This window comes from Marmota flaviventris, chromosome 3, assembly GCF_047511675.1.
Source record: "Marmota flaviventris isolate mMarFla1 chromosome 3, mMarFla1.hap1, whole genome shotgun sequence".
In the NCBI taxonomy this organism is placed as follows: Eukaryota; Metazoa; Chordata; class Mammalia; order Rodentia; family Sciuridae; genus Marmota; species Marmota flaviventris.
Genome location: NC_092500.1, coordinates 3,623,448 through 3,650,718, shown reverse-complemented (window position 1 = coordinate 3,650,718; position 27,271 = coordinate 3,623,448). Strand labels below are relative to the sequence as shown.

The 27,271-nt window shown below is 54.7% G+C and overlaps 1 protein-coding gene across 1 annotated transcript; it reads left to right on the top strand.

Annotated features, from left to right (window-relative positions):
- The first annotated feature begins 1,651 nt into the window (after window positions 1-1,651).
- Window positions 1,652-25,275, top strand: Ttc38 (tetratricopeptide repeat domain 38). Its single transcript, XM_027954612.2, has 14 exons — window positions 1,652-1,757; window positions 3,564-3,641; window positions 5,299-5,380; window positions 6,581-6,752; window positions 7,540-7,713; window positions 10,172-10,247; window positions 12,824-12,943; window positions 15,680-15,739; window positions 17,266-17,304; window positions 18,606-18,687; window positions 20,612-20,777; window positions 21,547-21,706; window positions 21,946-22,019; window positions 23,930-25,275. The coding sequence occupies exons 1-14, from the start codon at window positions 1,725-1,727 to the stop codon at window positions 24,021-24,023; spliced, it is 1,410 nt and encodes a 469-aa protein (XP_027810413.2). The 5' UTR covers window positions 1,652-1,724; the 3' UTR covers window positions 24,024-25,275.
- Window positions 25,276-27,271: the final 1,996 nt, after the last annotated feature.

Genomic DNA, 27,271 nt, shown 5'->3' with positions numbered 1-27,271 from the left:
CCACTCAGTCTATGACCTTTTGTACCTGGCTTCTTTCAGCTAGCAACTGCATGAAGGGTGCTTCTGAATTGTCAAGCTTGCAAAGTCTGCATCTTCTTTGGAGAACGTCCATTTACCCAAGGCTGAGGCTGGGCTCAGCGGTAGCGCACTTGCCTGGCATGTGTGAGGCACTGGGTTCGATTCTCAGCACCACATATAAATAAATAAAAGTATATCAACAACTAAAAAAAAAAAAACATTTAAAAAATATCCTTTGCCTGTTCTAATTGGGCTATTTGTTATTTTGCTATTGGGTTGTAAGAATTCTTAGTATATTCTGGGTACTAGACTTATCCAATATATGATTTGTAAATATCTTCTCCCATTCTGTAGTTTGTCCTTTTTCTTTCTCAATAGTGTCCTTTGAGCAAAAAAGTTTTTAATTTGATGAAGTCCAATTTATTTTGTTCTGGGTAGTGGTTCTTTTGTGTTGTGGGTAAGAATCCATTGCCAAATCCAAGGTCATGAAGATCTTGCCTATGTTTTCTACTAATTTCATCGTTTCAGTTCTTACATAAACAGTAATTAATACAAATTTTCTGAAAATCAAAAGTAATGCAAAAAGCCATGATAAACAAAAATCAACATTTTAAATACAGACAAGATCTTGCATCACTCACCTAACTCCTGCAGCCTGGAGGAAGGTGGGGAGGGGTTAGATTAAAGCCCAGGAGATGGGGCTGGGTTGTGGCTCAGAGGTAGAGTGCTTGCCTAGCATGCATGAGGCACTGGGTTCCATCCTCATCACCACATAAATGTAAAATAAAGATATTGTGTCCACCTAAAACTTAAAAATAAATATTAAAAAAAAAAAGCCCAGGAGAGAGCCGCCTGCTTGGGAGCATATTGATAGCAGAGCCCTGCGGCGGGGTCTTCTGTGTGGAGCCAGGGCAGGCAGGTGACTGCAGTTGTCACTCCCTGAGATGCTAACCAAAAGTGACTTCGTGAATATGTGGCTGTATCCACGCGTGGCTTTCTTAGGGGGACTATTAATTTAATTGGTTTTATTTTTTTTAAATACACAACAGTGGAATGCATTACAACTCTTATTACACATATAGAGCACAATTTTTCATATCTCTGTATATAAAGTAGGTTGACACCCAATTTATGTCTTCTTACATGTACTTTGGATAATTAAGTCCATCGCATTCCACCATCCTTGCTAATCTACCCTGCCTCCTCCCTTTCCCTCCCACACCTAAGGGGGACTATTTAGAACTTGGAAGTGATCCTTGTCCCAGGCACTCCTTCCTCTCAAGGGACTCTGGCTGCAGTCGCTTCCCCAAGAGGGTCCCCAGCAGACAGGAGGCTCTGGCGGGGCGAGGGGGTTGGGAGGCCAGCCGGCTCAGGACCCCGGTGCTCTGGCCTTCCCGCCCCAGGCTCCTATCTGATGGCTAAGGCCAGCGCAGACACTGAGGTTAACACCAAAGCAGGTTCCCCTCGTGCCCTGCCTAGCAGCAGGGACGAGCCCTGGAGCACAGCCCCAGAGAGGCCCGCTTCGGCGCTCAGGAGTCCGGCTGGCCCTCGAGGGCGGGCCGGGGCGGGCCGGGCGGGGCTGACCGACCAATGAACGGGCGGAAGAGCTCGGCCCCGCCCGGCCGCGCTCAGCCCGGAGCCGTCCCGGGAGGCGGCAGCAGCGCGCGCAGCCCCGATCCCAGACCCAGACCCGAGTTCCACCGACTATGGCCGCGTTGGCGCAGCTGCGCGACTGTCAGGTACGCTGGGTCCCCCTCGGCCCACGGGGTGGCCCATCGCCGGGCAGGGCGGGACCGGCCTGCGGACGACCTGGGTCAGGCGAGGGGGCGCTGCCGAGGAGGACTGGCCGTGAACCTGGCGCAGGAGTCGGTCCTGGGCGCCCGGGCGTCTCGGTGTCCGCGCACGGAGAGGCTACACGATCCTCCTGTGGCGTCCCCACCTAGGAAAGCCCCTCGGAGTCGGGGAGACCCCAGGAACCTCCTAAAAAATTTGCTCAGCCGACATGACTGGTACCACATGGACACCAAATGGAAGGAGGTTTCTTCAAATCGCCCAGGGGGACGGCCCTCTGCTGGCCAGGGTTATTTCCTCCATTCGGGGAAATCAGCGGGTCTTTGGCCTCTGGCCTGACACCAAGGGTGGCTGTGACAGTGAACGAATCTGACCATCTTGAGATGTTTTCTCTGGGGGACTTGAGGGTCTGAGTCCTCCCATAGAGTGGAAGGTGGGAGGTGTGGTTTGGTGGTTGACAGTGTTAGGTAGATAGTCACAAATGGGTGTGACGGGAAAGGACCTTGAAGGGCTGCTGAAAGCCATAGGGAGCCTTGCCCGACAGCACCTGGAAGGTTGGGGCTTGGTATGTTAAGACATCCTCCAGAAAGATCATGTCACACCCCAGGAGGTGGCCTGGACCCTCCCTGACCACTAGGACTGGCACAACCCCCCTTCACCCTGGCAACTGAAACATTAAGACCCTCACAAGGACAGCTTGCTGAGGGCTAGTCAAATGGATGAAGGGGACAGGAAATTGAGGCTGAAACAGGGGGACTCCACTTCCTAAAAATCTCCAGCAGAGATTTACACCACCCTCTCTTTCTGTGGTCCACGCAGTTCTTATGCTGTCGTTAAAAATCAAGACTAGAGCTGGGCAAGCCTCTTTGGAAACTGCCATGGGACTCCCCCCCACCCCATAAAACTGGAGGGCAGGAGGGATGCACTGTCCCTCTCCTCTCTGAGAGAATCCACACTTTCCCTTTAGAGAGTCTCCTTTGCTCTTTTCTAATCCCTTCTAATAAACTCATGCCTGTTACTCTGAACAACATGTCTGGAATCTTTCTAGTGGATTTTTGTTGGTTGGTACTGGGGTTTGAACCCAGGGGCATTTAACAACTGAGCCACATCCCCATCCCTTTTTTATTTTTTATTTTGAGACAGGTTCCCACTAAGTTGCTTAGGGCCTTCCTAAGTTGCTCAAGCTGGCCTCAAACTTGTGATCCTCCTGCCTCAGCCTCCTGAGTTGCAGGGATTATAGGCGTGCACTACCACACCCAGCTAAGAACTGGAGTTTGAAGAGCAGGGTCTCCACAGCTGCCATCATTTCGTAGCAGGTCTGTGCCCTGTGACAGCAGGTGCTATACACTTTGCCAGCCAGGTGGAAAGCCCACCCTCCTCCAGGTTGCTCTTATGTGCTAGACTCCTCACCTGTAAGGTTGGACCTCCCCTCCTGTGCTGAGTGTGTGCCTCCTGCAGACACTTTAGGTCACCCTCCTGGATCCTCCTGTTCCCGTTTTTACAGAGTCTGAGAGGGAGGGTCCTGCTGAGGACACACAGCTTTCAGGGATTGGATGGGACTCTGTCCCAGACAGGCTTACCTCTCGCTGTGCTCTGCACTGCATGAAGTCTCAAAGCCCACGAGAGCCGGGCAAGGCCACACCTTACAGAAGCCTGAGTGCTGGGCATGGGCAGATGTGCAATGTGCGGGGTGGGGCTCAAGTTCAAGGCACTTCATGGAACCTGGCCCTGGTGTTCCTTCTTCCTGTGTGTAGGCATGGAGGGATGCCGGGCTCCCACTCTCCACGCCAAGCAATGAAGCCTGCAAGCTGTTTGACGCCACCCTGACCCAGGTATGCCTGCAGAGCAGCCGGGGCCCCTCCTGCGCGGCTCTGTGGAGAGCGTTCTGCACCTAATTGGAAGCTTTTTAAGTTGCACTGGGCTGCGGGGAAATCCGGCCCTTTGGAGCATGTGGGAAGTGTCTCTGTTGGCCACAGTGTGGCTGAGAAGCCCTCTGTACTCACTCTTCTCCTGAAGTCCCCCGGGGCAGGCAGACAACAGTGGACTCAGCTGAGCCCCCACCTGTGGACTGCTGAGGCTTTGATGTGGGCTCTGACCTGTAGGGAATGGGTTCCTGCGCTGGGCTGGTCTGCGAATTTGCCTGCGTGTGGCTAGGCCAGGACCTGACACTGCAGATTTCTCCACCAGCAAGGGATCCTGTGGTTTTTGACCCAGGAGTAAAGACCAACCAGTTTGTTGGACAGGTTGGGAAACAGAGGCCCCAAGGGTTGAGCTGACTAGAGTAGAAGGTGGTCCGGGGAGTTAAAGGCAAAGCCAGGATGCATCTTGGCCCAAGCATGCTGAGGGAAGCCGACTGGACCGACTCAGTCCACACCACGGGAGGACCAGGGAGCTCTTAGGAGCATCTGAACTGCACAAGTTCACGGCTGAAGTGCCCTTGCCACCTGTGGGTGTTTCTGTGCTCAGCCTGTCCTTGCCAAGCGACTCTGTGCTGTGCTTTGGAGCTGTCTGCTTTGTGCTTATCAGGGTCCCCCTTGTCCCTGCTGTGCCTTCTTGGCCCCTGGGGAGTACTTGAGCCCTTCCACTCCACATTCCTCATTTGGCAGCAGCTCACCCTCTTGCCTGTGCACATTCCGCCCTGTATACCGGTGTCTCTGTGCCTTCCTGCCTCAGCAGGGGTTCATGAAGCTCTGTGCCAGCTACTCTGTGCCTTATGAAAAAGCCAAAGGACAGATTTTAAAATCCAATGCATTATTAATGACTTTAGGATTTAAAAAAAATAAGTATCTGTCTTAATCCATTTTCTGTTGTTGGATCAGAATGCCTGAGACTGGATAATTCCTAAAGAAAAGAGGTTTATTTAGATTGCAATTCTAGAAGTTCAAGAGCATGGTACCAGCATCTACTCAGCTTCTGGTGAGGGCCTCATGGCAGGAAGTAGAATGGGATAGGGACCAAGGGGCGGCCTGATTTATAACCTGCTCAGAGAGAACTAATATGGCCTCAGGAGAAGGACTTCACTTCCTCTTAACGACCTGGTCACCTCAAAATGTCTCCGCCTCCAACACTGCTGTATCCCCAGCCCTATTTTAGTTATTTTTAAGAGGAGTGAATTAGAAGCAGGAATTGCAGGCAGAGAAGCTGATGTGTGGCAGGCTACCTGTCAGGAGGACCAGCCTTGGGTTTGGGAAATGGCATCACCAGGCCAAAAAGCATCTTGAGTCATCTGCGTTTAATCTCTTCCCAGAAAACCACAATTTATGCTTTCTACGAGTTCAAAAGTTATGCCAGAGTCCCAAACATACCCACTGTCCTAGAGAGAAAAGGAATCTGGCGCTGGGGTGTGGCTCCGCAGTAGAGCATGTGCTTAGCCTGCGTGAGACCGCAGCTCTGGAAAAAAAAAAAAAAAATCCAGGTTTAGACTCTGCCTTCATTAATAAGATTCAAGGGGTCCCTGAGGACAACTTGGTTTTACCTTTTTAATTCTAGTATGTAAAATGGACCAACGACAAGAATCTTGGTGGCATTGAGGGCTGTCTGTCAAAGCTCAGAGCAGCAGATCCGACCTTTGGTGAGTGATGATCTCCCCAGTGAGGAGACGGTGTGGGCTCGGCTGGTGGGGAGGGCTGCTGAGGGCAGCCACGGGAGGGAGGGCCTCGGCTGCAGTCATGTCTGGGTCCAGCTGCTTCTGTAGGAGGCTCTTTCCAGGTTTTTTTCCTGATTACCATCAATTCTTCACGAAGACACTGATCCACCTTCTGTGATGAGGAAATTGAGTTTCAGTGAGAATAAGGCACATTCCCAAAGTTGTCTGAATCCCAAGCTCTGAACTCAGGAGGTGGTGACTACAGACTCTGTCAGAGCCGCCAGGGTGGGGGCAGGGCAGGACCCTGCGGGACAGGCTGGCACACAGGCAAGCCTTGTGGGTGGTGGGCAGGGCGTCAGCACAGTGCATCCCAGACCCTAGGTGGGCATCCCGGTGTGGGTTGAGGCTCTGGGCCTGGGAGGAGAGGAGAGGACTGGCAGCAGGGACCCTTCCCCACCTGCTGTACCCTGGTCCAGATAAAGGCAGAGGCCTCGTGCTGCCCTGGCGAGGGCAGACGGGGATGGAACTGGGGAGGAAAGGGGAAGCTGACCCCAGCTTGCAGGGGCAGCCAGTGGTCAGGGTGGGCTCAGGTTCTTTGAGAAGACCTCAAGCCCAGTTCAGAAACAGGGGCCGCATGGACGGGCCTAGCACTGTGGTAGTTTCTAGGTCCCAGGCCAGTGGACACCCTGCCTCTCTCAAGGTGGGAGCTGGGAAGCCAAGGAAGGGTTTGACAAGCTGCTGCCCCAAGGCACCCTGACCCCCACTGTCAGCAAGTGAGAGCTGTGGGGCAGGGTTGTGCACCTCTGCTCTGGGACCTCGTGGGACCAACCTGAATGGTGTCCACTGAGCATCTCCAGGGGACAGAGCGCTGGTCGTAGTGACAGTACCAGCCCATGAACCCACAGGCAGACCCCTCCCCCGCTCCTCAGGTGAAAGGGCAGGTGCTTGGGACATGGGCACTCGCCAGAGTACCCTGTTAAGAAACTATGTGTGGCTGCTTCCAGGGCTGCCCTGCTCGACCGTGCACTGAGGGCCAGGACTGAGTTCTGTTTTTTGGCACAAGCCATCGAGCATGCGTAGTCTGGCTCACACTTCTGGGACGTGAGCTGGCCATTTCCCACACGGGGCTGGTCAGGGCTCAGCTGGGCCGTCTAAATCCAGAGCTGTTTTCCAATCCTCCGCCAGCCATGGGCCAGGTTATCTCTAACGGCCTCGTGCTCATCGGCACGGGAAGCTCCGTGAGGCTAGACAGAGAGCTGGACCTGGCCGTGAAGACAATGGTGGAGACCTCACACACCCAGCTGCTGACACCGCGGGAACAGCTGCACGTGTCTGCGGTGGAGGCATTTGCCAAGGGGTGAGGGGCCCCCTGGGCCAGGGCCTGGCGCTGCGAGGCCATGCGGGGTGGTGTGCAGGCCGTCCCAGAGCCCTCGGGAAGGGGCAGCTTCAGAGGAATCCCCACCTGGGGAGCCGCTGGCTGCAGAGAGCGTCCTGCTGGCTGCTGTATGCCAGGCAAGGAGGTACCTGTTGTGTGGGATCCCAATCAGTGTTCAGGGCGACTTGATTCCTAACTAAATGGCTTATTATTTTAACTAAAAAACGGATGGGAAGGCATTACAGACATATCCAGAAGAGAGAAGAGAAGAGGACATATTCACCCACATACTGCTTACCACCCAGACTGCTGTCCATTTGCTCTCCGACCCTGACAAAGCTACTGAAATGATCAATTTACAAGGGGACCCAGGGACTCCCATAGGCTAGGCAAGTCCTCCACCACTGAGTTACACTCCCAGCCCCTACTATAATTTTTAAAAACCAATTCAGTGAGCCGATCACAGTGTCATACTCTGTTATCCCAGTGACTCTGGAGGCTGAGGCAGGAGGATCGCAAGTTCAAAGCCAGCCTCAGCAACTTAGTGAAGCTCTAAGTAACTTAGTAAGACCTTGTTTCAAAATAAAAAAATAAAAAGGGCTGGGAATATGACTTAGTTGTAGTAAAGCACCTCTAGGTTCAATCCCCAGTACAACAAACAAACAAGCAAAAAACAATTCAGTGCAGACTCCGACACCAGGTATCTTACGTTTCCCACATACGTGGGCTTTGTGTTCAGCGGAGCTGAGAGATCTCTCTTGGTTTCCAGGAACTTCCCCAAAGCCTGTGATCTATGGGAACAGATTCTCCGAGACCACCCAACAGACATGTTGGCCCTGAAATTTTCCCATGATGCCTATTTTTACCTGGGCTATCAGGAACAGATGCGAGATTCTGTTGCTCGAGTTTACCCCTTTTGGACACCTGACATCCCACTTAGCAGGTATGGTGGAAATCACATCATTTTTATATCTTAATTGCTTTCTTCATCCCTAAAAATATAACCACCCTTATGGATCTGCCCTAAAAGTAATGAGACCGCTGTTGCTATTCTAGTTCTTCAAAGTTAAAAGGTTTCCTCTTCTTCATGTGATCTTGCATCCTGTGAAAATGGTAGTAATACTATGTACTGGTCAGGATGGGATTGTTTGCTGCTATAACAAGTATTCCCTAGGGCTGGGGTTGTAGCTCAGTGGTAGAGTGCTTGCCTCCCATGTGTGAGCCACTGGGTTCGATCCTCAGCACCATATAAAAACAAATAAATAAAAATAAAGATATTGTGTCCAACTACATCTGAAAAAAAATTAAAACAAAACAAGCATTCCCTAGATCTTATTCTCCAAACTTTATTATAGCAAATTTCTCACGTATACTCCATGTCCATCTAAAGAAGGCCAAGGGTTCTGTGACAGTGTCCTTGTCTCCCGCTAGGGTCCCAGCTAGTGACGTAGCTGCCCTCTGGACACAGTTGCTACCAGAGAAAAAAAGAACTCTTCTTAAGGGTTCATAGTGGCAATTCAGTGCTCAGAATGAAAGGGATACCCTGCCTCTCCCACATCATGGACCAGAACTGAACACATGACCTGATCCCCTTAGGGGAGAGCAGAAAGTACAGTTGTCCCATGCTTGGAAAGAGAGGAAGGCCAGGTGTGTCTGACAATAGCCTGTTGACCACCACCCATGATAGGCTTCATTGCAATTTAGTCCTGGGATTGTTGTGAGCATCAAACAGGTTAATAGAATAAAGAGCTGTATTGGTCATGGCTGTCCGAAAAACCCCCACAAAAGCCAAAAACAGTAGGAACTTGGGCTTGTTCTCAGTCCGTATCTCTCTCTTGATCATTTTTGCTACAATAACAAGCATCCCTTAGATTTTGTTCTCCAAAAAGAAGGAGAAAGAGAGAAAGAATTGTTTTAAATTGGCTCATGTGATTGTCAGGTCTGGCAAGTTTGAAATCTGTAGGGCAAGGCAGCAGGCTAGAAGTTCGTGCAGGGGCTAGCATTATAGTCGAGTATCTGAAGGCACTCTGGAGGCGGAGCTCCTTCTTTTGGGGACCTTAGTCTTTACTCCTAACACCTTCAACTGATTGGAGGAGGCCTACCCCCATTATGGAAGGTAATCTGTTTGATTCAAATTTTACTGATTTAAGTGTTAAAAATCACATCTAAAAAGAAAAATATCCACAGCATCAGCTACCCTGGTTTTCATCTAACAACTGGGTACTGTGGCCCCACCCAGCTGACACATGAAATTATCCTGACAGCCTGATAATACCTGAAGTGCAGTGAGCACTTAGTAATTTTTTTGTTTTTGTCTTTAAAGCTACACCTGGAGCTACTGCTTTAGAACTTTGCTTTGGTGAATAACGAAAGTTAGAATCGTCTCTGTCCATGGTGGTAAAGATCAGTGAGGACAACACCTGGGCCTGGAGCAGAACCAGCATCCCTCTATCTTGTTCTCACAAGGGAGAACGCCTCTCGTGTAGGCCACCCTGGGGCTCTGGGGCCCGGATGAGAACTGCGGGTGTGTGTCTGTTCAGCAGCGTCTTGAGTCCAGCCTGGGCAGGGCCAGGGCTGACAGTGCATTAGACAAACAGGTCCTGGCGCTCTGGGCCTGGGAGTGGCCAGGCTGTCCAGTGGGTGCGTCCAGTCGGGCAGTGGGCCTGTGCACAGTGCTGCAGGAGCAAAGGAGGAGCCGCCGACAGCCCACGGGCCACAGAGGCTTCCTGGGAAGGTGCCCGGAGCCATGCCCCTGGGTGGATTTCAGCAGGGCCAGGAGGACCAGCGGTCCTCATTGGAGACTGCTGATGTCTGAGGAGGTGGACACTGAGGCCACTGCTATGTGGATGGCGCTGGGCTTGGGGACAGTACGTGGATGATGAAGGCCACTTTGCTCCTCACCAACCAGAAGCCTCAGATGGTTGAGCAGCTCAGGGCTTGGCACGGGCTGGAGCAGGCCAGTCTCTCTGGGCTGCCGTAACCGAGTTCCGCCAGCCGCATGGCTGAAAGCAGCATACATGCATTCACTTTTGGTTCGGAGGCCAGAGGTCTGCAGCAAGGTTTGGGCCAGACCTGTTTTCTCCGAAGGGTCTAGGGGGTCCCTCCTTCCCGCCACCAGCTTCTGGTGGTGGCCAGACTCTCTGGTGTCCCTTTAATTTCTGCCTCCGTCTTCACGGGCCCTCTGCTGTGCCTCTCTCTGACTTCCCGTGGCCTCCTGTAGGGACCACAGCCTTTGGATTACGCCCACCTCAGCTTGTCTTGATTATATCTGCAAAACCCTATTTCCAAGTGCAGTCACGTTCACAGGTCCTGAGAGTGATAATGTTACCACGCCTTGTGGGATACAGTTCCACCTACTACAGGTCCATCTTTTTATATTGTGACATTTTCTCTGTTCCCAGCTATGTGAAAGGCATCTATTCATTTGGATTAATGGAAACCAACTTCTATGACCGGGCAGAAAAACTTGCTAAAGAGGTAAGTGAGCTTTTACCAGCATGCATGACCCTTCAGAGAGGGGCCATCAGGTAGGGCAGAGCTTTTGAGGGCCACCCCTCATTTGTGACCCACTCTGAGCATCCTCAGAGATTTGGAAGAGGCTCACATTGGTGCAGTCATCTGCCAAGGCAGGGCTTCCTCCTGTCTGTCACTCATCTGTGCCTTTTGAGGTGTCCAGAGCCACATCCACGTCTACAGATTAGGACAGGGAGGCGGGGGCCCCTCACTCACGTGGGATTGCACAGTATGGTGGCTCTGGGCTCCCATCAGCCCTGTTTGTCTCCAGAGCCATAAGTGCCTGGCTGAGACAGGATCTTACAGGTGATGAGGCAGAAGCAAACTTGTTCTTCTTGCTTGAACTGACTTTGGTAAGCATTGCTAATGGCACCAAGGCTCTGGGAGTCAGTAATGATAAATAAAGGCTGCCACAGGCTCTTCGTCCCCCTCAAGTGATGAGGTCTTCTTGCCTACAAGTCCTCCTGTTGGCCAGGCCTATTGCTCAGTGTACATACCTGTGGGAAGGGCCAGTGCAGAGCCTGCTAGGTGATGTCTGCCTTCCCAGGCCCCAACTCCATGCCACCTGGTGCCTGCTGCCTGGCACAGAGCTTGGTGGATGCTCCACCAGCCCAGATCTCAGGCCAGGCAGCAGGCCTACATGTATGGCAACTCAAGCTCTGGAGGAGTCCCTCTCTGCCACTTCTGTCCCTGCAGAGTGGAAACTGAGGCTCAGGGAGGGACTGTCCTGCACAAAGGGTGACAGCTGCTCCTGATCCAGCAGTGGACTGGCATGTCATGTATGCCAGCTCTTGTCCACACTCTGTACCTGTGATCCTAAACTCCTTGTTGCCCAGACAAGACAGGCAGAGGCTCGGAGAGGCCAGGGCCAGAGCCTGCCCCAGGCCACACTGCTCACTGCTGGAGGTGGTCAGATTCTCACATGGGCCACCAAACTGGAAGGCTTCAAGCTGCCTGTCTAGACCCCCGCTTCCCGGCATCCTAGCCAGGAGGCTTCCCCCAGGTGTGGCCCTGAAGTACCCTTCCCCACGAGACCACTGCTAGGCGTGTCTGAAGACTGCCTGGTTACAGAATCGGAGCCCAGGTTTGAGGCTCAGGATGGAGGTTCTTTGCCTTAGCTCTGAGTCAGATCTGGGAGGACTGGGTAGCTTCTTGGCCATCCTGGCTCCCTGGTGACCAGGCACCATTGTCCAGGGGCCAGCCACAGGAAGATCTCTTAGGAGCCATCACAGATGGCTCTCTGGTTGGATGACGTTCAGTGGGCACCTGAGGGACAGCAGGAGAGTTGAGAAAGGTCTGGGGCAGGGAGGCTGTGGGAACTAACATGGCAGATTCACCCAGGGGATGGCAAAAGGTGGAGGCTTGGGTGGGCCTCACAGGAGCAAGAGGCAGTGAGGTAGGCCCTGCTCTTGCCCTGCTCCCTTGCGCCCCTGGCTCCTGTTATTCCCAGGCCGCACACTCTGACTCTTGTCCTGACCCCCATAGACAATCACTGAGCATGAAGGCCAGCTCCATGTGTCCACCAGACTCCTAGGACAGCGAGGATGGTGGCAGCAGCTCCACTGCCCTGCACAGGCCTCCTAGGGCAGCAGCAGGGCCCCTAGGCCCGCCCCAGCCTAGTGAGGGGCCAGAGAGGCAGTGGCTGGCTGGCCAGGGGAGCCTGAGAAGGAAGCCTGAACGCTCCCAGGGTCCTCCAGAGGGCTCCATGCAAGGGAAGAGGCTGTGGCCCCCGCCAGAGCCAGCGAGAGCCAGCGGGGGCAGGGCTCTGCTCTGAGCCACAGCCCCTTTCCTCTGCCCTGCGTGAGCACAGCAATGTCCCCAGGTGCCTGGCACCTGGGCCTCCCGGGACCCGGGACCCACTCTCTTCCTCCCGCAGGCCCATGTGTAGTGGGCAGAGCCTGAGAAAGCCAAGGCTGGAACAGGAAGGAGGGCTTGCTGGGGACCACCTGTTGCCAAACCCTGCGTGGGTGCCCGGCTGGGACAGAGGTGCTCGGCCCTTCCGTGCCGCTGTGGAAGGTGTGGGAAGGTGGAGGCAGTGGGGCTGCAGGACTCGCGGCTTGGCATGGGCCTCACCAGGGGACTCAGAAGGCCACCCGGGTGGTCATCACATGGATGTCAGTGGGAGGGGGCAGCCACAAGCCACTGCGGCTTGTGACAGGAAGGTGGCATCAGTGACCCCTCCACCAGGGGGAACCAGGCCCAGAGCCACCAGACGGCTCAGCAGTACAAAGGAGGCTGTGAGGTCAGCGGCTGAGCTCTGGATTTCGGAAACCTGGGCGAGTCACTCAGCCCCCCTGAGCCTCAGTGTCCTCATGTGTGGAACGGGCGGGGATACCCCCTCAGCACATCCCGGGGTTGGCACCACCAGCTGGGTGTGCCCCAGGCACAGGAGCTGGTTGTTGGTTGTGGCTCTGCTGAGTCAGAACTCAGTCTTCACACTTGCTCTGCCCTGTCCAGGTCAGACCCTGTGCCCCTTAGAAAGGTGCTGCCCCAGCCCAGGCCACCTGACTGACCCATGCTCTTCCACCCGCCCTACCTAGGCATTATCCGCGGAGCCCACGGATGCGTGGTCGGTGCACACCATTGCCCACATCCATGAGATGAGAGCCGAGGTGCGGGCCGGGATGGACTTCATGCAGCACTCGGAAGCCCATTGGAAGGTGTGCTTCTGTGGTCACCTCATCTGCCCCGAGGCTTTCTGCATGGGAGTCCCAGGTGGCTTAGCTCTCCAGAGTGTGATCAGCTCCAAGTACCTGGGCCAGGCAGCAGGGTTCCCTGGGAGCCACAGCTGCCAACGTTGCAGGTTACTCTAGAATTGCTCTGGGCCTGAGGCATTTGGTTGCAAAAGAACCGGATCAAAAGGTCACTAGGGAGATTAAAGCCTGGTGTGGGTGGGACCCTGAGTTGGCTGGCATTGGCCAGGGGCTCCTCCTGAAATCGCTGAGTAGCCTCGGCAAGTGTTTGATGCAGCTGGGAAGAAGGCCAGGAGGCCTGTGGGGGCGAGGGCCGTGGTGTCTGCAGGACTGGCATATGGGGGGCAGGTATTGGGGCCTCTAGAGTCGTGGCACCCTGCCAGGCCCTTTCCAGTGGCCCAACCACTCCGGCCTCACTGTGCCCACTCCCGGCTCCTGACTTCACTCAGCCCCGCTGTTGACTGGCTGCCTTCTTGGGATCTTTTCCTCCCTCCCTGCAAGCCAAGGTGGCCCTTCCTCCTCTCTGTGTGCCTCTTGCCCCAGGCGTGCTCTGGCACCTGGCCTGGCCACCTGACCAGGTGTCCTTGCTGTCCTGTCCTTCTGTGTACCATGGTGGGCTCCCCAGGGCACCGTCTACCGGGGCAGCAAGTCTTCCCCAGAGCCTGGTACCAGGTGGCCGGTGCTCAGTGATGTGAGGAAAAAGGACCCAATGTCCCTCCGAGCCGCCTCCTGGCCCATGACATTCCCAGTGGGGTGTGGCTTACAAGAAGGTTCCGGCATCTCCAGGAGTGTTCCTGGGCACAGCATGCTAAGAGGTAGCCATATTTGAGAACCCTGATCTGTGAGGCCCACGTGCAGATCTTTCTATGGATCCCCAAACTCTGGGCACTGTAAGGCCCCAGGGGCAGTGGAACCAGCCCTGGGGAACCAGGAACCTGCCACCTCTGGCTCCCCAGGCAGGTACTGTGAGTTCTTGTAGGCAGGTGGGCAGCTGTCTGGGGTGAGGAACACTAGATTATCCCAGTCCTCCCAGCTGAGGGGCAGGAGGCTGGCCCAGGCAGCACCGGGGGCAGCGAGGCCGGGCCTCCTTCCCGTCCTGCTCACAGTCCTTCCTCAGCACTCTAGTTTTACCATGCCTGACAGAGGCCATAGAGGCCCAGCTCTACCCTGGGTCATGACCTTGGTCCCTCTGAGCCCAGTTTTCCTCATCTGTGCTATGTGAAGCCTTGGCCCCAGATGAGTCCCCCATCAGTTTGGGTTCCGACACAGCCAATGGTCGTCTCAGAATGGATGATTATCCTTTGGTGTCCTATCTGTCCTGGTGGCTCTTGGCAGCCTCTGGCCTGACTGGATAGCTCTGGGTGTGGGTGGCATGGCCTGGGGCTCCCTTTCCTTCTTCGGCACCTGCCTTCTGCATCTGCAGACCCAGATCTCAGTGAGACTCCAGTCTCTGTCCCAGGCCTTTGTCCTTCCCTGGGGAATCCTTGAGGGTCCAGTGCAGACTTCTCTGTCCTCACAGGGCCTGGTGACCTGGAATGAGTAGCTTAGATGAGTGCAGGTGCTACCCCATGACCCAGAGGAGGTGTCAGACCCCACTGGGCTTGGGGGGGCAGTGGTCATGGAAGGCTTCCTAGACGGGGCAGCTTCTGAGCTGAGTACTGAAGGATGATAGGTGTTTGGCAGATGGAGGTGGTGAAAGTGGAGGGTATTCTAGCCCAGCAGCTGCTGGAGCAAAGGCCAAGGCCTATGAGAGCCTGAGAGGGGAGCCGGGCGGTTGGTGGCAACTTAGGTGGACATAGGCTGTGTAGGAGGGGCCTGTCCTGGAGGGGTGAGGTGGGGTCTGGGGAGAGGAGGAGCCACTGCAGGGGTCTCAGAGAAGGAAGGGCAAGCATCACTGTGTGGTGCCTCTGGACAGACAGGGCTGGGAAGGACTTGGGGCAGTGGATGGAGACCTCAGACCATTCACTCAGCTTTTATTGAATACCCATGTTCCTTCAGGGTGAGGAAGACCTTGGGGTTCAGCTCTGTGGAGGGCAGGGAGGAGAAGTTGGGTCCCTCCTCACAGCCATCTTGTTTTAGGTTTCCAGGGATTGCACACTGCCCCTGGCAGGGGTCATGAGCCCAGTCCCTCAAGCCTGGGATGCCCCCGTGGGCCCAGCTCTGAGCAGAGCCTGCCTCCATTGAGAGCCGGGCTCTAGCCAACAGCAGCACCACTGGAGTGTCAGCCCGCCCTGCGTGGGCTTCCCCAGCCCTGCTGGAGCACACCCACACTTAGCCCCTCACGATTGAGCTGGGGATCCTCACGGTTTTATCCAAATGCCATGAGCCCTTGGGGTGCACGGTGGGGTCTAACATTCCTTCCCTGCTCCTCACCTGAGGGGGGCTGGACCTGGAGCTACTGAGAGGCTCCCTGCAGGGACCCGGGGACTGCTGCTCCTAGCTGGGGGCTGACAATGCATCCACCTGCCCCAGCCCCAGCTTCCCCTCTGTAAAAGCAGGAGTGATGGTTGCTGCCCCTCAGCCCTGAAGGCCATAAGGTAGTGTACAGATGCCCAGCACAGGGCGGCCTGGGAGCCGGTGCCTGGCAGGGCTGCAGGGCTGCCGGGCTGCCCTCGGAGGTGGCCGGTTCTGTGCAGCACAGGATGGTACTGGTTTCTCCTGGGGCTGCCAGCTGCTTCTTTGACTCTCTTCTTCTTTCCACAGGACTCGGATATGCTTGCTTGTCATAATTATTGGCACTGGGCTTTATACTTGATTGAAAAGGTAAGATGGCCACCCTGTGGGCAGCCTCATTGTGAAGACTTGGAGGAAGAAGTGCTGTCTAGGGTTTGTTGTCTGCCTCTGCCACCGAGCCCCGTGCTGTGTTTATACCCGAGCTGGCCTTGGAGCCAGACAGCTGCGTGTTTTCAAGCTGGAGCTGCTAAAAAGCATTTTTCACTTTTTTTTTTTTTTTGGTACCAGGGATTGAACTCAAGGGTACTTGACCACTGAGCCACATCCCCAGCCCTATTTTGTATTTTATTGAGAGACTGGGTCTTACTGAGTTGCTTGCACCTCACTATTGATGAGGCTGGCTTTGAACTCACCAATCTCCTACCTCAGTCTCCCGAGCCACTGGGATTCAGGTGTGTGCCACCGTGCCCGGCCATCTTTCACTCTTGATAAGTGGGAGTCATGTGGATTGTGGGTAGTTTGTGACCAGTATCTCTGCTGGTCACAGATGGGAACTCCCAGAAGGAGTGGGGGCTTGGGAGTCCCTGGCCTCAGGGGTTCCTTGAGCTTATGGGGGTGCTTCTTTTATGCTGTCATCATAGAGACAGGAGGCTCCCTGGAGGTCCAGGGAGAGAGGGGTGAGCAAGGTAAGGTGTGGTGACTTGGAAAAAAAAAAAAGCAAGCAGAGAACCACTTGAATATACAGGAGGGAAAATAGCAAGAAAAGACTAGAAGAAGCTCCTAACAGGTGATGGGAGCCGTGCGCCCCCAGGCTGAGCATCTCTTGTGCAGAGTGCTTGACACAGAAGTGTTGCCGATTTAGGATTTTCTCAGGTTCAGGAATATTTGTGCATTCATAATGAGATATCCTGGGGCTGGTACCCACGTCTGAACACGAAAGTCACTGATGACTCACATGCACGTACACGTAGTCTGGGGGTGACTTGGTGCTGTGCTTGGCATGTGCCTTTGTGTTTGGTTTTCGTCCTGGGATGGAACCCAGGACTTCCTACACACTGGGCAAGTGCTCCACCACTGAGCTGCACCCCTAGTCCTTTTTATTTCTATTTTTAAAATTTGAGATGAGGTCTTACCCAGATGGGCCTCACACTTGCCATCCTCCTGCCTCAGCCTCGGAGTGGCTGGGATCATGGGTGTGTGCCACGCGCAGCTTGTGCCTGTGTTCTCACTGCACCCGTCACATGAGGTCTGGTGTGGGATTTTCCACTTGGGGTGTCATGTCAGTGCTCAGAGGTTCTGGATTTCAGGTTTGGGGTTTTCAGTGTAGGGCTGCTCAGCCTGAGTGAACTTTCCTGGTAGGAAAAATGGTGCTTCCACAGAAACGGCTCTCTCCACAGCAGTTTCGGGTCCTGTCATTATCTCAATTCTTGGAGCCAAGAACCAAGTGGGGGCAGCAGGCTTGGCCTCTTCCCTTCCTAGGACGCAGGCCTGAGCCCTCCCATCCCCCTTCATAAGGTGGAGGTCCCGTGGGGCCTTTGGCTGGCTGTGTTCAGTGCCTTTCTCGGCTTTACAGTTTGCCCCTCCAGCTGCTAACCATGGTGACTTTACGTCCTCAGGGTGAATACGAGGCTGCACTGACCATTTACGACCAGCATGTAAGTGCTCCGGGTTCTGTCCACGTAGTACTTGCCTTCTCATCTTTGATAGACCTCTGTGCCACCAGCACTGTCCCAGCCAAAGAGCAGTAGGAGCAGAGACCCGTCCTTGTGTGTGATCTCAGAGGGTTGAGTGTGGCCAAGAGCCGTGTTGTAGCTCAGTGTGCAGTGGGCATTCCATTGACGCTGTCCACCCTGCAGGTGTGGTAGATGCTCATGTCCAAGGTGACCATCTCTGTAATCGCTAATTCCTAGGTTGCTCTTCTTTGGTAAGATAATTGATCTGCCCCTGGAATTTTTTTATGCAAAATGTAAAATTAAGTGGCTTGAGTACGTGGGCCACACTGAGCATCTGTCCCCACCTCCATCTCCAGAACTTATTGTCTTCCTATGCTGAAGCTCTGTGCCCACCCTCCTCCCCAGCCCCTGGTGTTCTTTTGAAAAATGACCCAGTGAGGGCTCAGTACTAAGACCTGTGGCCACAGAAGTTCCCATGATTTGGGAGTCTGAACACTAGAGAAAAACCCTCTGAACGGATCCTTGAAGTGATCGTTCCTCGTTGTCAGGACTTCTGAGAGTCATGAAGGTGGTGTGCACTGTGTGCCGGGAGGTGCAGACCAGATCACCTGCTGGGCAAAGCTGGGCAAATTCTAGAAATGCAAGCCGCAAGCTGCCGCAGTCCGGCTGCAGCAAAATAACCGGGGGGTGACGAACAACTTGTGTAGATTGATGCAGCAGGAGTGGGAGCCGTTTATTGCAGGACAGGAGCAGTATTTATACATTCCACACAGCTTATCTAATTAGCATAAACTAGATACATCAGTCAACCAATAAGGAATCTCCACACTTAATGGCTCGCTTTTGTTACTTCTCAAACCACTCCCTCTGGCATTTTGCCAGGCACCATCCAGACTTGTTTATGAACTCTTAACATTCCCCTGGCAAAATGCCAGGTGTTATTTTGACTTGTTTACAGACTCTAACATTAAGCCGAGTCTCCTGATGCTCAGAGCTGGGGGGTGACAGGTGCCAGGGCCTGGCATATGCCCCTGGGTCCTCAGTGTGGCGGGCTCCTTCATGTCTGCCCTGTGCCCACTCTTGTACATGTATCCGTGTGGGCCATGACAGGGTGACGGTCTGGATGATTGGGGTGGTGGGTCCTGTTAGCTGAGGCCTTGCTTTGTGCGGGCTGCACTCACAGCCCAGGTCCGTTGACTCTGGTCACCCCTGTGCCCCCACCTGCCCTCCCCCACCCTCAGCTGGCCATCTGAGTCCAGCCTTAAGTGGCTCTTGTCTTCTAGATCCTCCCCAGCCTGCGGTCCAGCGGTGCAATGCTGGACGTGGTGGACAGCTGTTCAATGCTCTATCGCCTGCAGATGGAAGGTAGTGTGTCCTGCCCTCCCTGGGCCCCTTGCCCCCCTCTCCCAACACAATGAGGGTGAGCTTTAGGCTGGGCAAGAGCTCCTTAGCCACAGGCCTTGAGGCAAGTGGCCACCTGCCACCTGCCCCCCAGGTGCCAGCTGCATGGCTGTTTCCCAGCCTGCCTGAGGTCACTGGCCACAGCCACCACCTACTGCTCTTCTTCCAGTCCCCATCTCGCCTGAGCATGGGAGCCTCAGGCTTGTACCCAGGGTGGCAGCTGCTGTTCCCACAGCCTGTCCCTCAGGCCTGTGGGCCTGATGACACCTGGCTACCTACCTCAGTCCTCTCCTGTAGCACGGAAGGCAAGCATTTCTCAACCCTGGGATCACAAAGTGGTCTCTCAGCCCTGTTATCCGATGCTCTGCAGGTGACCCGGAGAGGGCTGGCCGCGGCTCAGGGCTGTAGATGGCTTCCCGCCAACTGCTACAGAGCCAGGTGGCCCCCACTCCTCCAGACTCAGCAGGGCCAAATCTGCACTGCCCGCGCTAGGGCCTGGGGCACTGGACCACGTGGGGATGGAGGCCCTGGGCAAGCACCACAGGGACCCGAGGGGGGGCAGTGTGAACTGTTTCTGGAAGGTTCCAGGAAGGATTCCTAGCAGAGGTAAAATGTGAACCATGGAAGTTGATGGTGGCAAGAGACGGGGAAGGGTCTTGACAGAGGGAGCAGCCAGTGGCCTGCGAGGGACAATGTGGGAGGGCAGGCTTGAGAGGTCATGGTCAGATGGGGCAAGAGGATGGTCAGAGCAAGCAGTTTGGCTTTTATCTGGAGTGGGAGGGAGCCTGCCAGAGCAGTACTGGACAGGGCTTGGCTCTGCCTTCCAGAAAGACCGCACAGCTCAGCTGGAGACCCGAGAACACCAAGGGGGCCAGGGTCCCCGAGGAGGCCAGAGGATCCTCACAGATGCCAGGGGATCCCCAAGAAGGCCAGGGGATCCCCAAGGAGGCCAGGGTCCCCAAGGAGGCCAGGGTCCCCAAGGAGGCCAGGGGATCCCTGAGGAGGCCAGGGTCCCCAAGGAGGCTGCTGCCACACTTTCCAGGCTTAGCTCTGTGGTCATTCCTGTAGTCAAGGAAGTAAAAAAGCTGAAACTGGCCAAACTTGGCCTAGAACTGGGCAGCAAGGGGGGGGCCCCCTGGACCCTGAGACCCTGGCATCCTGCACGTTCCTCTTTGGAGGAAGAGACCTTCAAAGGCACTTGGAACTCTCTGGGGAGCTTCGATCTGGGCTGCCTCCATGCAGAGAGAGGTTAGGGAAGGGCTGGGAGAGCCCAGACTCCAGCCTGAGAGGAGGTGGCCGAGCGAGGGGGCAGGCAGGGGATGAGAAAGGCCCTTGCTGTCCTTGCAGCACAAAGTGGAGACTCCAGAACCATTGTCCAGTCTGATAGGATGAAAAAGAGATCAGGAGCAACGTTGGTGGAGAGGCAGGTGCCCGGGAGAAGGAGAACCCAGGGCTCGAGGACCAGGAGGGGCGGCAGAGGGAGGGAGGGCAGAGGCAGGGCCGTCTGGAGTTGAGGAGGACAGGCGTACAGGCAGAAGGGTGTTGTTAATTCCATAGATTTTTAATTGAGCGCCCACTATGTATCAGACTCTGTACTTGTGTTAACAACTGAAGCATTTCAAGTGCTTTGGGGGTTTGTCAGAGGGGTCAAAGGCTGTGTTTAATAACATTTGACAATTCTTAAAATTGGCTTCACCTATACATTTAATGTCCTTACAGTTAAACAAAGTCAACCTAAAGCAGGGTCCACAGGCCTCCTCAGCCCCGTTTACCTGGCTGCTTCCCTGGAGCAGGACTGTGTGGGCTTCCTGAGGGGTGCCTGGACATGGGAGGCCAGAGTGCAGGGCACGTCCTGTTCCCAGTCTCATGCCAAGTCCTGTGTCTCTAGGGGTATCTGTGGGCCAGAGGTGGCAGGACATTCTGCCTGTGACCCAGAGGCACAGCCGGGACCACATCCTGCTGTTCAATGATGCACACTTCCTGATGGCCTCCCTGGGCGCCCGGGACCCCCAGACCACACAGGAGCTGCTGACCACCCTGCAGGATGCCAGCGAGTATGCAGAGGGGCCATGGAGCAGCATCCAGGGTGGGGCTGGCCCCTGCTGCTGCGAGGGTGGGGGAGCAGGGGCCGTGTGAAGGCCTATTCAAGGTTGCTGCTGCCTGCTGGGGAGGCTGGGGTGGAGGCCATGCAGGGAGTCGGCTCTGGGGACGCCTGCGGAGGGCCATTCTCAGGAGTGTGCCCTGCCGGCACATGATGTCTAGAGGTGCACCTGGTACCCCAGCTCACTGCTCTTTCCATCCTCAGGGTGGGTGTTCGAACCTCAGTGTCATGAACAGCCTCCCGTGGGGGACACAGGGGGGCCCTGTGACCAGAGACACCTGAGATCCTAGGCCAGGTGCATCTCTGCTCTGAGCCTTAGCTTCCTCATCTGCAAATTGGGGCTAGTGACTGCCCAGGGCTGACAGGTTGCCTGGGAGGCACAGGTGCCACAGACATACCCTCCTGTGGTCGCCCTGACTTTCAGTGCCTTTGGGCAGTCTGAACCTCTCTGTAAGGTCGCCACTGTTATACCCACTTTATGGGTAAGGAAACTGAGGCCAGAAGTCAGGGCACCCGTCCAGGGCCAGGTAGCTGACAATAGGCCGTGTCCAGCCCAGACCAGAGTTCAGAGTGCTTTCCTTTCCCGTGGTTGGGCTGCTTCTGTGGCCTCACCCTGTCAGAGCACCTGCCCTGTGGCTGTGAAAGGGTCCTCGCTCAGAACACTCATGGAGGCAGGACGTCACGCTGTGCAGGACAGCTGCTGAGAGTCTTGTTGATGGCAGATCTCCAGGAGAAAACTGCCAGCACCTGCTGGCCCGAGATGTGGGACTGCCTCTGTGCCAGGCCCTGGTGGCAGCCGAGGATGGGAACCCTGACCGCGTCTTGGAACTGCTCCTACCCATTCGCTACCGCATCGTCCAGATAGGGGGCAGCAATGCCCAGGTGAGCTGGCTGCCCCCAGTGAAACTACTGGCCAGAGCGGGAGGGCCTGGGCCAGGGAGCCCGGGCACCTGCGGCCCACCGTCTCTCCTGTGGTATCAGTGTCCTTGAGGTGGGAGTGTCCTTGTCCCTCACACTGCCTGTAAGTGTGGCATCGAGGGCTGCAGGCTGTGCTGCGTGGTGGGGCTGGGGTCCATCTCTCATCCATGTTACAGGCACCTGACTTGCTAATTACCTTGCAGAGAGACGTCTTCAACCAGTTACTGATTCACGCAGCCTTGAACTGCACCTCCAGAGTGCATAAGAACGTGGCGCGGTGAGCTCCCCACCCTTCCCCGGCACACTCACCTCATGTGGGTCTCCCTATGCCTGGAGGGTCCGATTTCTGAGGTTGGGAAGGCACAAGGCTACCTGGGATCACGTTCTGGGTCAGCCTGCTCAGTGTGCCCAGAGAACTGGCCGACACTGCCTCCCCATGTACGTCTTCCTTCCTCCTGTGTGGGTCGAGGAGGGCTGAGGGCTGAACTGGTGCAGGTGCCCGGGCAGTGCAGAGCAGCCTGGGTCTCCTGGGGCAGGGTGAGGGAGCCAGGGGAGCCACTGCATGACCTGGCCACCCGGGGCATGGTGTTCCCTCCAGGTGCCCACCAGGCACAGGCCATCCCATCAAAGGCAGGAGACCAAAGCATAGGTCAGAGTGTGGCCCAGTGTGTGCTGGGAGCTTGGTCCCCAGTGTGGGGATGCTGACAAGCTGGTGGAGCTTTTGGGAGATAGCTAGGTCACTGGGGCCTAGTGGCAGCTGGCTAGGTCACTCAGAAGAGAGAATGTAGTTCTGGAAGGACTCCATTAGTTCTTTCCGTAGCATGCTGTTGTAACGCAAGGCCACCCCATGCACTTGGCCACTTTGGCATGCAGCTGTTTTTCTTTCTGCTTCTCTGTGTTGTGACCCATCCAAGGGCATCATCACCAGAGACCAAACAGATGGAGCTGCCCAATCTTGGACTTTCAGTCTCCAAATCTCTTAAGCTAAATAAAACCTCTCAACTAAGTACCAGCTTCTGGTATTTTGTTACAGCAACAGATAACAGACTAATACACCCTTGGTCCCTAGCCATAGTGTCTCCACCCGAAGGACCAAGCCTCAGTCCCTTCACGTCACTCATCCACCACAGAACCCTTGTTGTCAGTTGTTGAGGTCTGCCTTATTCTCTTGGGCTCCCATAAAATACAACACAACACAACACTGCAGCTTACACAATATACTTTTATTGCCTTTCAGTCCTGGAGGCTGGAATGTCTGAGATGGAGGTCCATCAGGGTTTGGGCTCTGGTGAGGCTGCTCTTCCTGGCTTGCAGATGGCCGCCTTCTTGCTGCATCTTACTTCCTCTGAATGCCAGAGTGAATCTCTCATCCTTCTTACAGGTGCCCCAACCCCATCACGAGGACCACTCTTATGCCCTAGTCACCTCCTAATGCCATCATGCTGGGGCGAGGGCTTCGACATGTGGACCAGGGCTGCGGGAAGGACACTGATTTCCGTCCACAGCGGGATCTTTTTTTTTTTGAATCCTGGGGATGGAACCCCAGGGCTGCATGCATGCTAGGCAAGCACTCTGCCACGGAGCTGCATCCTCACCCCTTTTTATTTTTTGAGATAGGTTCTCACTAAGTTGCAGAGGCTACCCTTTAACTTGCCAATCCTCCTGCCTCGGCCTCATTAGTAGCTGGGAGTACAGGCGTGAACACCATGCCCAGCTCATAGCAGGGTCTCTACCTCAAACCACACCTATACTTGCTTTCTTCACCCTTGCTCCCAACCCCCACCTCTGTTCTGTAGCTCGATGTCTTGGACAGTGCCGTGTGCTTCCTGCCCATGCCACATCTGCTGTCCCTCTGTCCCCAGCATTGGGCTGATGGATGATGATGAGCTGTGAACTTTTGAGCCTTGGCTTTCCCAGAGGCTAACAAGGTCACAGTGATGACCCCACCCAGAACCCTTGCCCTTGGTGTCTTGGGTATCTAGTTTTTATCTCCGAGGCGGAATCAGGTGTCCCAGTCTGCTCCTGCCAGCAGCGCACAGTGCTTCCTCCCCCCACCCTTTCCCCAGCTGAGGCCAGGCCTCTGGGCTGTCCAGGGCTGCTGGGTCCCTGCCTTGGGCCCAAGGGACAACAGGCCTCCACCTTCTTTTGGAAGGTGTCCTACAACAGAACCTCACGTCTGTCTCGCAGGAGCCTGCTGATGGAGCGCGATGCCCTGAAGCCCAACTCACCTCTGACCGAGAGGCTCCTCCGCAAGGCCGCCAGCGTCCACCTCCTGGAGTGAGCCAGGCCTGGCCCATGGCCTGCAGAGGCTCAGTGGTGGCCTCCTAGCTTTAGTTGGGCTCCCCTGGGGTTAGGATTAGGAAACAGCTGGTTGTTAGAGGGCAAGATTCGGCCTTAGCAAAAGCCCCCTGAGCCAGCGGTTCTTTAGAAAGAGAACACAAATCAAAGTGTGATTCGGCATTTTCTTGGGAAGGGTGAGGGTGCAATTTTCATGGTGCTGCTGTCTCTAGTCGCCTTGTAGGTCAGACTTGCCCATGGGCACACTGAACACCAGCTCCCGGTGTTCATGGGTTGGAAGGTGGGGCTGGCCAGCTGAGGCAGCCCTGCCCACACCTGGCTGCCCTTGAAGGAAATTCTTTCATGTCCTTGTATTCTAGACAAGTCCTCCTGTCCCATTTTTCAGGGGAGGGTGTGATGAGTGGGTGAGTGTGCCCGCCAGGGTCATAGCCAGTGAAGCCACCTGACCTCCCTGGGAGGGTCTTCACCTCGCTGTCTTTGGCCTCAGCCCCCAGTGCTGCCCCAACTGCCCTCCTCCTAGATCACAAGCACACAGAGCCACTCCTGCTTCGTCTCTGGAGGGACGTTCTTGAGCCACCCTCCCTGGGGGCTTTGGTGGTGTCCATCTGGGCTCGTTTCTTTCTGAACTGTACCTGGGAATGAGGCCTTGGGTGCACTCTGATTCTATCCCCTGGGTGCACATGCATTACTGGGGTGTGAATTATGCTCCGGGGTGCTCTGTTGTGCAACAACCAAAGCACTGGTGTGTGGCTGGAACAGGATTGGAGCTGTCCTGTGAATGCTGCCTGTCTCCTGCTTCCCCCTGGCAGCTGTGCTGCTGGCAGCCTTGAGACGGGGAGGTTCAAGTGCAAAGATGTTTTTCAAGTCCCTTCAGTTCCCACTAAAGTTCACTGGGGACTCACTGGAGCAGGAAGTGGGCAGGTCTCCTGAAGGGGAGAGGAGGCCTTCAGACCCACTATGCCCCTGCAGTTTGCTCAAGCCTGGGCAAATTCCCAGTATTAAAATGAGTTAATTGTTTTTGGTTTTTTTTCCCTAATTCTTATGGGCACCTTTGAATGTTCCAATACTTGGGCTGGATTCTGCAAAAACTAGCTTCTCCTTGAACTTGGGTGGGTGGGCAGCAACTCAAGAAAATAGTTAATAACATATTGATCTCAAGAGAGGTGCTGTGTCTTGCCAGACCTGGTGGGGCATGCCTGTAATCCCAGTGACCCAGGAGGATGACAAGTTCCAGGCCAGCCTCAGCAATTTATAGAGATCCTGACTCAAAATAAAAAATAAATGACCAGAGATGTAGCTCAATGGTAGAATGCCCTTGGGTTCAATCTCCAGTATCAGGGAGAAAAAGAGACATACTGGGAGGATGGCCTTAGGCCTGAGCCTAAGCAACTCCAGTTTGAAACCTGCCGTCTCGGCTGGCACAGCTAACATAGCCCTCCAGTGTGGCCCTCAGACATAAACAAGTCACTTCCCCTCACCCTGATAGAGTGAAGCCTCTGGCAGGCTATCCTCACTTATTAGGTGAGAAGATCAGGGTGAAGACCACCAGGCCAGATGTTTCTGACCCCAGGATAAATGGCGTCAAGGAGATATCCGGTGGTAGCTGATGAGGATTGAAAGGGGGGTCAAAAGCCCCAAAATTTATTATAAATAATAGAGCTAATAATGAACAGGGATTCAGCCAGCCAAAACAAGGATGTACTAGAGGGCCTAATGAGGACCTGGACTGACATCCCATCATTTGTCATCATTTTCCTGATCCTCTGCATGATCCTCACCGCTCTCAAACTCTACGGCCTCATCTGGACCTTGGTAAGAGCCAAACTTCTCCCTATGACATTCTCAACTGGTGGTCCACTCCACACTAGGAGAAGCCTGCCTTGGTTCCAGACCTGATCACCGAGGTTTGAGTGAGTGTGCATCTGCTGGACATCAAGCCTAAGACTTGAGACTTCTGAACTTAGCACGCAGAGGGAATGTCTGTCATTAACCTGTCATGATTAAGTGTGTTTTGCTGTGCTTAGAATTAATCTCAGATCGTTTTCTGTGAATTGATTATGTCTACTGCAATGCCTAGCAGTAAGGATTGCCGTTTTCTTGATTAAGAACCTATAGAGTGAAATTGTATTGAGTGATTTGAGTGAATAAAGCATTGAAAAGGGCAGAAGCACGTGGACATTCTTTATTTCTCTCCCTCGACTGCATACGTCACAATTTTGCCCCCTTGGGACATGCTGTCTCTACCCAGAAGTTGAGGACACATTCAAGGGGGAGCCTCCTTCCCTTTTCTGGTTGGAAGCCAGACACAACTTGGCCAAGGAAGTGGGAACCCTAGTCCCTTCTCCAGGAAGCTGTCCACTCCAACTACAGGCTGGTGAGGGTGCCTCCTTTGTGTCCCACAGCCATTGCCACCTGACCTTGCTATTGCACCTTTCTCTCCTGCTGCAACATCAGGTCAGGGACAGCATCTGTGTCCCTAGCATCACTGGCACACGACCTGCACTGAGAAGCTGTCAGTGAAAGTTGGTGAATGAATGTCTGAAAGAATACATAAATAAATGAAGTAGAACGAGACTTGGGGAAGGAAGAAGTGAGCCTACAGCGGGCAGGCCAATGATGAAAGAGGAAGCCAGAGAGGAATGGAGTAATGGAGGGAAGATACAGGTCACGCTGGCAACAAGTTATTCACCATCAGTGCTGTTTACTGAGATCCTTCTGGGTGCTGATAGGATATAAGTAGAGGTGCATTAGAGTGGGTGTTAGGGACCGCCCCTCCCCCCAGCAGACATCCTTAGGGCTGCAAGGATCTAACCTGCAGAGGGCAAGGCAGGAGTGGAGCCAAAGATGTATGGGCCATGGAGCTCCTGCCATAGTCTTCCCTTTTGTTTGTGAGTCAAGTAAGCCCAGCCCTTGCAATCCCAGATTTACTGCAGGTGAAACTAACTGGCCACCACCCAAGAGAAGGTAGCTGGTGGGCCCAACAAGGCCAGAGCGGTGGGGTCGCGTGAGCAAAACCAAGAAGTGGTGGATGGGAGGTCCAAGCCACTCTCCTTTGAGCCTTCCTCTATGCAGGCCACCCCCAGACTTCCCTGTTCTGGGAACCAGGAAATCCTCCTTTCTAAAACCGGCCTGAAGCTGGCTTAGGGTCATTTGCCACCCAAAGGGTGTGCACCTGGGTGGATCTGTCATCAACACTATTTTCCAGGTAGATGAGATCCTGAGAAACACAAG